Source organism: Polistes fuscatus, unplaced genomic scaffold, assembly GCF_010416935.1.
Source record: "Polistes fuscatus isolate 324 unplaced genomic scaffold, CU_Pfus_HIC Scaffold1, whole genome shotgun sequence".
Classification (NCBI taxonomy): Eukaryota; Metazoa; Arthropoda; class Insecta; order Hymenoptera; family Vespidae; genus Polistes; species Polistes fuscatus.
In genome coordinates, this window is record NW_025112997.1 from 16,888,882 (window position 1) to 16,901,407 (window position 12,526).

The following is a 12,526-nucleotide window of genomic DNA, read 5'->3' on the forward strand; positions in this document are numbered from 1 at the left end:
CAATAATTATATATTATAAATTTTAAATAAAATTATATATATTGTACCAAGTATGTAAGAAAACATTATAATATCATTTATATTTAAGAAATATGAATTTTAAACAAGACTTAAATTAACTACAAAATATAATAACATTTAAAGATATACATCTCTTCGTCTTCTTCTTCTTTTTATTAGGACTTCGTCCTGTTTATTATTATACTTTATTATTTTTACCGAGGGTAGGTTGCTAGCCTCATCCTCAAAAAATAAAGATATACATAATATAGATAATATTATATAAGTATACGTTACTTCAAAGTTAAATATCATTATAGAAAATTAATTCGTCATGATATCTTTTTTTTTAAGATAAAAGAAATATTAAATGATTTATATCTCATATTTATTATAAAGCATTATACTTTCTAATTCATTAATTTATCCAAAGTTTCTCTCCTGTTTTCGTTTGTATCATTTTCATTTTCATTTGAATGAAAATCAACTTTTCATACATTCAAGATCGAAAATTTTGTATATGACTTTTTTTAAAATTTATTCCTTTATTTTAAACAAATCTCCTCTACTTGGGAATTACCATTGAAACCGGTCAAACTCGAGAAACAACACTTCACAAACTCAAACGATCAAGATGCATCGCGAGAGTGTAATGAAGGTGATCCACTTTATGCAGTCGTCCGAAGTATGTAAGTAATACATAAATGGTTACCCCAGCAAACACGATAACCATGAATTATTGTTATTTTATCATGAGCGATGTTATTCGAATAAGACGATGTATATAGGTACAAACGATTGATATCGCTCTATTAATAGCTCAACACGTTTCGCTTCATCGTGCATCAACGATACGTAGAATGGTGAACGTTATCTCGATGCTTTTCTCGAAGCAGAACTAAGAGAAGTACCTTAGGAATCCCGTAATCTTAGCTGATACCTCGTGAAGCTTGCCTCTATTACACATGATCGCTAATTACTTTCTATATCTTACACCGAGAACGTGCTAAAAAAATCTATTTTAATTACATCGACATAGAAGAAAGAACAGAAGAATGCTGTTACTTATAGTGAGAAAAAAAACCAATAAGTGTGCATACCAAAATAATAGACTCGAATAATTAAGAAAATAAATTACTATAATTATATTAACATCAAATAATTAGTAACTAATTTATAATTATTATGCTATTAGTATTCTATATATATAATACATAACTATATTATAACTATAACAATAATTATATTAAAAGCTTAAATTCTTACTAAACAAAAAACAAAAAACTAGTGTGTGTACTTATGTACGCACGTAAGAAGTTATACTTCTTTGGCGTACCGAAACGAATATAACCTCAAAAATAACTTTAACAAAATATTGGACTGAAAGTATGAGAAGATAAACAACTAATTATTATTATTTATTTATTTAACAAAAAAAAGAAAAGAAACATATTTTCAATCGATCGATATATTATATATATATAAGAAAGAATAAAAAAATATCAAAATATGGATATCAGTTCACACTAAATATAAGGGAAAAAAAAGAGGAAGAAGAAGAAAAGAAAGACAACTTCATGCCGTAAATTTGAAATTGCTTTGCCGCGCATCGTAAATGCCGACAAACTTCGTGGTGTCGCTCGGAAAAAAATCACTCCTATCACATTTTCCCAAACGCGCCAAAAGAAGTATAACTTCAAAAGAAATAGTATTATAATTAATATTAAAATAATCAATTAATTAATTCGAAAATTTTTAGTGTAGTAGTAATAATATTGAAAATACTTTAAAATATAAAAGACGCCTATTTAGTGCAAAATATAAAACATGAAAGGGAAAATGATTAATATAAAAGATCATAAACCGTTTAAAAGATGAAGAAAGAGAAAATGTTTAACAGCTATGATTGAAATTATTCGAATAATGTGATCATAACAACGAAAGTGTCCTGCTGGATTCCATCTAACAATGATAAAAAAAAAATATCGAAGTATAAAAGGTCGACATCGAAAGCAAACTGGCGTGACCGTGGGAATTCGCTTTACATTTTAAAAAGGAAGAAGCCTTTTAAGAAGCTGTTTATCGAAGCCGAACGAGAAAGACTTTGATCGGTGAGATCCGATCGACACGCTAATTCGTTTCAGCAAATCGTTTTTCTCAACTTACTGCTATCTTCGTGAGTATAAAAGAAGATAGTGAACCGGGCTAACGCTCTCCAACGAAACTTCCTCAAGGTTAACCCTTTGTTATCCACATTCTTAATAATATTTTCTTCAAATTATAATTAAATCTCATTTATTTATTTATTTAATTTAAAATTAAAATTAATCCGTTATCAAACAGGATTCTCAGAGAGAGATACTATTTAATTTGATTAAATTATTATTACATCTCTGATATGATAATATTATTTTAATTAATTAATTATTTATCTCGATTAAAATTTCACTTTAATCAATTACAATTTATTATCATATATTTTAACTTAAATTTGATAATTTCTCATTAATTTTATCTCGATATATTCTATCGTTCATTATTAACACAGTTCTATGTATGTCATGATTCTTTCCTCTTCGGAATACGAATAATTCATAATCATATATCGATCAAAAGTAGATTTCGAGTCTGAATTGATGTAGAAGGAAATATCGTTGATGCAATAACGATTAGAAAGTTTTACAGGAAGTTATTCAAAGAATACTACTCATCGAGCATGTCCTATCGCAAGTCAATGTAAATGTTGGCATATTAATAACGCACCGCTAATGTAGCTTCGCGACTCGTCGCATCGTTTCTCAATGTTACCAGCAACTATTCATTCTATCTCGGTGCTTATGACGGCCTTAATCCGTAAGACGTACTCTGCACAATGTAGACACGGACTAAGAATATACAATGTTCGCCAACTTGAATACCACGTACAATCAAAAATAATACCATGCTTAACCCCACGACTTTCTACTAGAACTACAACAATATCATTCTTTTTTTTTCTCCTTTTGAAAGAAATTCTAGGTTCTATAATCCAATTTGTATTTATGTCTTTAAAAATAATATAAATATAATGCTATAAATGTATGATAAAAAAAAACAAAAAAAAATAAAATAAATATATGATTTAAGTTATATTTATAGGTTATATCTACTTTAACAACATAATTTTACATTGTAAGATGTAGTTACAATTATAAATTATGTTATATTAGATTAATTATAATTTATACTAATAAAAGTTTAAAGTTATATTATTATTTTGCTTACTGTTAAAATAAGAATAATTATATATAATTCTATTATAAGTATCATTTATATACCAGTAGTTTCCAAAGTGTGGTATTGATATATATTCATAAGTATTATAATTTTGAAATAAAAAAATTAATAATAATAAATATGAAACTTTAAAATTATATAACATTGCAGAGTATGTAACCTTCTCTTAAAATAAATCATTATTCGACAAAAATATTACTTAAAGTTCTGTGACTTAAATCTAAAAGAGAAAATAAATATTAAGAAGAAAAACATGTAAACCAAAAGACGTTGCGAAATGAATCGCGTGGGAATACTCTTCGAGATACTGAAAACGTGAAAATTGTATTCCTACTGTGTCGAATTTACGTCCGATTTCTTTCGAAATGACGAACTTCGTCGGACAAAAAAGACGAACAAACGAATGAGATCGGTGCTTCAATTCACGATACTTCCGATTTCATAGCAACCAGTAAGAAACTTGCAGTTTTTAGGATGCTCGCGTACGCTTATTGCCATAATAATTTTATGATGCGTAAAGAGAGAGAGAGAGAGAGAGAGAAACTCCTGACAGAAGCACGTGAGCAAACGATTACAGCTCGTGCATCGCCATTAAGTCATCTCGTTTCCGCGTTGTCGATTAAGGTTGTTAACTACCTTTCACCTGAAGCATGTGTGTATCAGTGACAGATATAAACTAAAAGTGCAATAAAGGAACAGTGTCTCAATGTACAAACTTGTGTATGTATACCATCTGCACAATCGAGTTAGAGTGGTAAGAGTATTAATGTTAGTAGGCTGAACTCACACTTTTCAACCTATCATATTTATGTCAATCCTTCTGTATATGGTTTCACAGTAATCCATGCTACAATAGATACGACAATGCTTTTTTTTTTAATGACGACAGAGATCTGTAAAAAGAATAATTACTAATTATTACTTAACACGTGTTGATGAATTTTTTATTATGAGATACATATTTTGTTGAAATTATTTTTACAATTAATAAAGGGAGTTGTATAATTGTGTTAATGCAATATTTATGATGAGGTCACAGGAAACCCCTGAGGCGCTGTAGACTATTTTCGTGATTATCAGTTGTTTCAAACTGTCCAAATGACAGTGTAATGATTGTAATAATAATTAAAGTATAATAGTAAATGGAAAAAATCTCTGATATCCGTCATTTTAATGGACTTGAATGTCCTGATGTTAAAAATCACATTCAAGACACTATGTATCTCTCATTTCCAATTTTATTTTATTACAAAAGGAATACAAAAATTCGATATATTTCCTGTCATTTCTAAAGAAAGGAACGAAACGATACGAGTTCGAAGAAGGCAAGGGTGCTTTAAATCGGCTTAAACGGAGCGAGAAAGGACTCGCTAGATTTCCATGTATGAAATAAACATTTCGCCTATGTAAAAGAACGGTGGCGTCGCGTATGGTGTCCCGTGTTCAGGACCATAAAGGGCAACCCGTAAAATACGCTAACCGGATAAACGCAAATGTAGAAAAGTGTCATGACATCGAAGACGGCACGCTGGTTAAATTCTTTTTCTGACTTTTTATCTCCTTCGTTGAACAATCACGAGCTTGATCCTAATTTTTTTTCCTGTCACGAACAGACAGGTAGATGGGACTCGTACGTTTTTAAATTAAACGCTTCTAGGAGAAGTAATTTCATCAAATTTCAAACAAATTTCGAATAAACGTATTTCAAATGTCATTAATTTACTCTACCCGTACTTTAAAGGATTCCTTTGAAATATTGATTAACGTGATTTATGTGCAAAAAGAGAAATTACTAAAGTGTCCCCTAACCTATATTTAATATATATCTCTCATATCTCTATATTTTGTAATAAATATTATAGGTTCATAATATTTTTTTAGTAATAATATTTAAAATTAATATTGTTTCAAAAATACAAAAAAAAATAAGAAAGAAAAATAGCGTAAGAGCTCGAAGGTTGATGTTAACTAATTGTAAGTATAAGCTACACTTATTGCTAGTATAGTATTACTATTAGCATAATATTATAACTATACAGTTTTACGTAATTTAAATAAATTTCGCATTACATAGTTACTTTTTTTAAACGCCACGAACGTGTTTAAATTATAATAGATTAAACATAAGATACAAGATAAAACGTAAGTGATCGATATATTGTAGAATCATATTTGAAATAGATACTTTCGTTTTTCATTCGCCAATTATTTTCAACCATACATTATTATTAATTCACTCGCTAACTTACAACATGAAATACTTGACAAACATGCCTATATACTTGTCTACGAATTACTTTATTTATCATTCTCCAATCTAAGATAAAATGTTCGAAAATAAAAAGAAAAAAAAGAAGAAGAAAAGCAAGATCTTGCTCACGCCTTCCGCGAAAACGGTAGTTTGCGAGTAATTCGATTGACACCTTGACGATAAAACCGGATTACATCGACTCCTTCTTGTTAACAACCACGGAATGTGTCATGTCTGACAAAAGACTGCACCTACAACTTTAGTTTCTTATTTTCTTCAGCTATTCGTTGACACGATTATCCTCGGTTCCTTGATTTATCGCACGAGAACAAAATCCCTGTCGAAGTAACCAGAAAGTTCAATCTCTTTTACGAGGCACGCGAACACTTCAAAGGCTCATCGCGTGTCTACGCGTGCAAACTCAACAGAAACACCTTCCGGATTAATTCGTTCTATTTCAAAATAGAACTTCGCTGTTTGCAGTTGCTTCAACAGTTTCACGCTCTCCCTCTCTCTTTCTCTCATTCTCTTTATTCGTACTCTCTGTCTCTCATTTCTTCTCTCTCTCTTTTTCCTTATTTGCTCTTTCTTTTTAAGCTCTCCAGATTTGACGAAAACAATTCTCGATCAACCTCTAAGCTATTTCAATAAAAAAAAAAATTAAACGTAATGATATATGTAAATAAGAACAATCATGTGTCATTATTAACCGTAATAATCGTTCTTGTTTCTTACTTTACAGTCAGTTTACATTTTGAATTTCCTTCGTTCGTTCGTAGCACAGCTTTCTAGTATAAATTATCTTAAGTATGATTGAATTTGGAAAAATCTTTTCGTGACTTATGTACTAAGCTCGTGGATCGATAATAAAAACTTATAATGTTACATGCACGTAAACTCTTACCGTTGCACTTCCTGGCATTCGTTTTAAGCATTGCGTGAAACTGAGCTCTTATCGGGCTCACTAGCTAGCCAATGACCCTGTTAACTTAGAAGGTAACACGATCTCGACTAACAAGTCGACTATTGGAAAAATGACATTTCCAGAAATGGTCAAGCTAAAGTAATACTCGTCATCAACGTGCTTCGAAGATTAACGCATTACAAACGGTATATTAGATTTCTTACGGTATTTTTTAAAACATTTTATTGTTTCTAACTCATTCTCTTATATCTAATCATAATCTAAGTAACGATCAAATTATGTAACGAATGTTAGTTAAAAATTACATAGCATTACATAATCGATCCATAAGCGTAATTCGTTAAATACATTTCCACACTTTTTTTTCAAGATATTTAAGTATCGGATTAAACAAAGAATGGTCTTCATTTGTTTTAAATTATTATTAAATTATTGATTTAAAATTTTTAATGTTCGTAAATAAAAAAAGAAATATATAAAAAAGCATAAAATATCATGTTTTTTTGTTAAGTAATCCTTCTTTATCAAGAACAAGTCATTCTGACCTCTACAGTAAAAGTAGGTATACGTAAATCACCGGTAGTTCTAGTGTTAAAAAACATTTTTCAATAGTCCGGAACATTGGTTCTAGTCGTCCATAGCAAGAGGAAGACGAAGTATATTTACTTTTATGCCTCGTCTCTCTTACTCTTTACACAGAACTCGGTCGCATTGGATATCCGGCGACAACGCCGGCAACGGCGAGGACACCTTGTCCATGCACCGTTAATGCAGCCTCCTTTACCGGTCCAGGAAAAGAACAGGAGATCTCCATTTTTCACCTGTGCCAATTTATGGTGGTCTTTCCTTCTGTATACTCGACTTAACCGAATTTCAATTAATCTTCCGTTTATCAAATCTCATTTAAATATTGACTGTTAGAATTCTACAAATCTTCATTATTATTTCTATCTCGACAATCAGCGACGTTAATAACCAATAATTATAATTAATCATGTATCGTGCGATAATTATTTACTTAAAGATTAACGCCGATAAATGGTTCCTGATAATACTTTAATTATATGTAAATTATTCGACTTGATTAACATTAAATCTACCAACAATTTATTTACACCCACTTATAACACAACCAGTTCTTGGTAAAAATTATATTTTTTACTATTAAATACAGATAATAGTCAATCTGACACCGACTTCAATAATTAATATAACAATTTTTATATGACTCGCTCAGAACCCAATGATATTAAATCAATGTTCTTTTATTTGCACATTTTGTGCATACCTTGTTTTGTTGCAGAACCTATCCTTTGAAAAAAGACTTTATATACTTTTCTCAGCAAATTAAGAAACTAAATATTTTAAAAACCAATGTATTACAAAACATTAATTTTCTCAATTTTTGTTTTCTGAACTTAATCGCATTGGCTTCTGAGCGACTCATATAATAATGAAGCAATATTTATAATTGTTTTTAAATTTACAATTGTCATGATCATAAGGTTTAAATTAAAAAAAAATAAACATTAACATTGAATGCAGAATTTTCATTCTAAATTTAAAACCATCATTTAATCGATGGTTATTATTTTTCGAGTAATTTTCAACAATATTTAAAATTAATCATTGGTTCTAAACATTTTTATTTATGTAGTGTTATTCATATAATTTCATGAACAATATACCCATGAAGAAGTTTGTTAATGATTGAAACTCGCACATTGACGAACTACTTCGTAGATGCGTTATGAATCATTGATGAATGATTCCGTAGATATGCTGCAAGTTATTGACAAATTACTCCGTAGGTACATCATGAATCACTGACGAATAATCTCGCAGATAAGCTGTGGATTAATAACAGCTACGAAAGTTTCAATGATCAATAATATCATACTTATAAACATTGACATTTTCTCTATTATATGATGAAATATTTAATAAATAATTCTTTTTTAACGATCAAATTTTATTGAACATTGATAACAATACATAGTTAACACATTTGTGAATAATATATTTATAATCTTTGTACTGATAAAAAATGTTGGTCTTTTGTAATCAAACTAATTCTAAGTAATAACACATGGCACACAATTTAGAATTCTAAATATAAAATATTTATGTATACTTATACAACAAATATAAGTATCGCTAAATATTAAAAAATAAAGAAAAGGAACAAACGTATCTATTATTACTATATATTAGGAATGACGCTGGCATTGCACTTAACATAAAACTATGACAAAATATAAAATCAAATTAACGTGATAATCTAATCAATTGATTTTTCATATTTATCAAAATTTTTATAACAAGATATATGATAGATATGTTTTCACCTTAGGCTTTGGTCTAAACTTTGGTAACTATACACCACCGACATTTCGTACTGCTAGCATGCCTCTTATAAACATGTAAAAACAAAATGTACATATTACTTGTTATTTAAACAATAGTATGTTTAAGCCCATGTTAAGTAGGCTTGTAACCATTTGGATTACTTTGTTGCCATCTCCACGTATCCGCACCTATAAATTATGAAACTTGATAAAATTCGTACGTGTCAGTTTGTAAAAACAAAAAATAAAATTATGCTTACACATATCATCTATATTTTTTACAGCACGCCAATTCAGCACTTTAAACGCTAAATTTGCGTCAGCGTAACTAGTTGATATATCGCCAGGTCTACGTTCTACTATCTTGTATGGTATCTTTACTCCTGATGCTTTCTCAAATGCTTGAATAATTTCTAGAACGGAGTATCCTTTACCAGTACCTAAATTTATAGGATTAAATCCAGTTGGATTTTGATCTTTTTGATAAATCAATGCTTTAACATGGCCATTAGCTAAATCCATAATATGAATATAATCTCGAACACCTTCGATGAAAAAAATCAGTGAATTTGATAATTAATTATAACATTTCACTCCATAAAGATCATAAAATATCATCTAATTGTGTTTCTTCTATTATCAATAAACATATCTTTTACTTACCCGTTCCATCAGGAGTATCATAATCATTACCAAACACATCAACTGATTTTCTTTTTCCAACTGAAACTTGAGCTATTATAGGCATTAAGTTATTTGGAATACCATTAGGATCTTCTCCAATTTTTCCCGAAGGATGCGCACCAACTGGATTAAAATATCTGAGAGATATAACTGACCATTGCTAAAAGTGTATGAATTTGTTTAAAAATTTGTATAATTTTATAAATAGTCTACATAAAATGTAGTTTTATACCTTGTCAGATAAGCAAAGGTCTTTCAAAATTTCTTCAACCATATACTTTGTTTTTCCATATGGGTTTGTGCAATTTCCAGTCTTCATAGTTTCTACTAATGGAAGTTTTTCCGGAATACCATATACAGTAGCACTACTGGAGTATATAAACCGTTTGATCCCATTTTCTCTCATTACGTTCAACAGATTTAAAGTACCTCCAACATTGACTTCATAATATTCTAGAGGTTTTAAGCAAGACTCACCGACTGCTTTCAGTGCAGCAAAGTGTATGACGCATTGAAAAGTATGCTATAATGAAATTTATGTCTTATAATCACTATCGATTCACCGATAACTCTAAATAGATCTTACCTTTGCGAATAAATCCTTCAATTCATTTATATTAGTTATATCACAACTTATAAATGTAACCTTTTTATTTGTTAGTTTTTCAATTCTTTTCAGACATTCAGGTTTTTCATCAGTATCTTCTGTAAATGCATGAGAACGTTAGATACATAACGCATGTTCTTGAACGTACTAATATTACGACATATTACATTTTAGATATTATAAAAATAAATAAAAGCATTTGTGTAAAAAAATAATAGTGCAGTTAATGTTATAGCATGTACTTTCTTATTAACCCTTTGCACTATAATTTAACATATTAAGCTGCGTGCAATATTCAATGCTATATTTCATGCTTCTTATATCTGACCGATAAGATTTTCCATAAGTAGGACTTGTATTTCTAATGTTTGAATCGTGAAGTATTTCACATGTTAATAGTGCGAAGGGTTAAATATAAATTATATATACATACATATGCATGGTGAACCGATGCGCTCAATTATACCTCACCTTTATAGGCATTACTAAGGTTGTCTATTACCACCACCTGAAAGTTGGCCTGTAGTAGTTCCAAAACAGTATGAGAACCAATATAACCAGCACCACCCGTCACCAGTACATTCCAAGACTCATTTGCCATTTTGATTTTGTGGTATGCTGCATATTATTTATCAATTCTTTACTCTACTTTATAATTTATAAAACAATAAAAGACCAGACCGATAACCAATCACTATATCATAAATATATACGATAATGTAAAATATCATCTACATTAATAATCGACAACTTTGATATGTGTGCAAATAAAAATTTATAAAATAATATAACTTTAAAGATAATAAAAAATTGTTAACAATGCTATAAAAATAATAATACTTCAAAATAAGTATAGCAATATATATATTGATTTTCCTAAATATAATTATCAGTGGCACTTACTAGTAATTGATAAAACATTAATAATATTCAATGTTAAATGTCTTACGTATTAGTTTATATAAAAACTTAAAACTATGGCAATTTTTGAATTTCATTTGAGTTGCGAATAGAGGAAATAATTCTACATTGTAAGAATCGTTAGCTGGTAGCAGTGTTTTATCAGTTGTTGCTTAAATAAAATAGCTGGATAAGATTGGAAAAAGAATGATGTTTGGAAAGAAAGAAAAATTACTTTACCCTTTCTTTAATCTTCGATGAACAAATCTGACTTCGTTGCGGTCGGCGATAAACTGAGTGTGATATGATACAAAAATACTGAAGGTGCCACTTTTCGTGACGGTATTATATAACATTGACACATAACATTGAATTAGATGAGAGTAGAGATAAGATCATGCTGTTATTATCAATATTTGAATATTTCAATAATTTGACAAACGATTTGGAAGATGTATTTATTAATTCTATTTTTTGTTAACATGATCTATAAATCGTTGATTTCACATGTCGATAAGCATACGTTATATAAAAATATAAAAAATGTAATAATACAATCAACGTATTATTATTATTATCATCATCTAACGAAATATCATCGCCACGTAGATTTGTAAACAATCGAATGTCCCTCCTACTTCCCTGCCTATGATCAAATGTTTGATATTACATCGAACTCGGATGAGAAATAACAAGTATTTCAGTATATTAAATACTATTCTAGTTATTTGTATTCTGACAATGATTGGTGGAAAAAGATACAGTTGAAAAGGCTTATCATTATTTTATTAGATTTATTATACAATGCAATATGGTGTTTTATAATTTTAATATTTTTAACTAGCATTGAAAATGATTCGATATTTAAGTTTGTCATATTTGTTTAACATAAATTCGACCTAAATTCTTTTCAAGTTTGTAGTTCCTATTAATATCATTATATTGGTATGCTTGTTAAAATAAATACAACCAATATTTCCGTCCAGTTTTAAAATGGTAACAGAAAACGGATACTTTTGGATAAGAAAATAATCTAAAATTGACGTAGTTAACAGAAAATGATAAAAGCAAGCTCTTCTTTACTACGCAATCCCAAAATCGAAATAATAGTGAGAATTCTTGATTTTATTATCGATAAAAAAAAAATTACGAATTATTATCGATACAATTTTTTGTAAACAAATCTTACATAAGATAACCTTTCGTATTGTAACAGATAAAAATAAAAAGTAATTATCAATCAAAGGATAAACAATTACGTAAGTGTAAACTTTATAATAAAAATAATTTATTTTTATTCAATATTCGCATATGTGCGCGTGCGCATACGAATTGGCGGGAAACAATCTAAAAATCAAGAAGACGACGTAATGTTGCATTACAATCTTTCTCTTTTTTTTTCTCTCTCTCTCTCTCTATTATACCTACCGATACGATATCCCCTCCTGTAATGCCGCCTGGCGAAGAAAATGCGCACGAAAGTACGCGACGCGCTTCAAGGTAGAATACAGTGGTGGGGATACGAGTTCGTTCGA

At 29.3% G+C, this 12,526-nt stretch overlaps 1 protein-coding gene across 1 annotated transcript; it reads right to left on the reverse strand.

Annotated features, from left to right (window-relative positions):
- Positions 1 to 8,403: 8,403 nt before the first annotated feature.
- LOC122517572 (UDP-glucose 4-epimerase) lies at positions 8,404 to 11,666 on the reverse strand. Its single transcript, XM_043636043.1, has 7 exons — positions 11,232 to 11,666; positions 10,563 to 10,709; positions 10,071 to 10,189; positions 9,717 to 10,007; positions 9,464 to 9,644; positions 9,061 to 9,345; positions 8,404 to 8,989 (listed from the first exon to the last, which is right to left on the reverse strand). The coding sequence occupies exons 2-7, from the start codon at positions 10,690 to 10,692 to the stop codon at positions 8,934 to 8,936; spliced, it is 1,062 nt and encodes a 353-aa protein (XP_043491978.1). The 5' UTR covers positions 10,693 to 10,709; positions 11,232 to 11,666; the 3' UTR covers positions 8,404 to 8,933.
- Between the last annotated feature and the right edge of the window lie 860 nt (positions 11,667 to 12,526).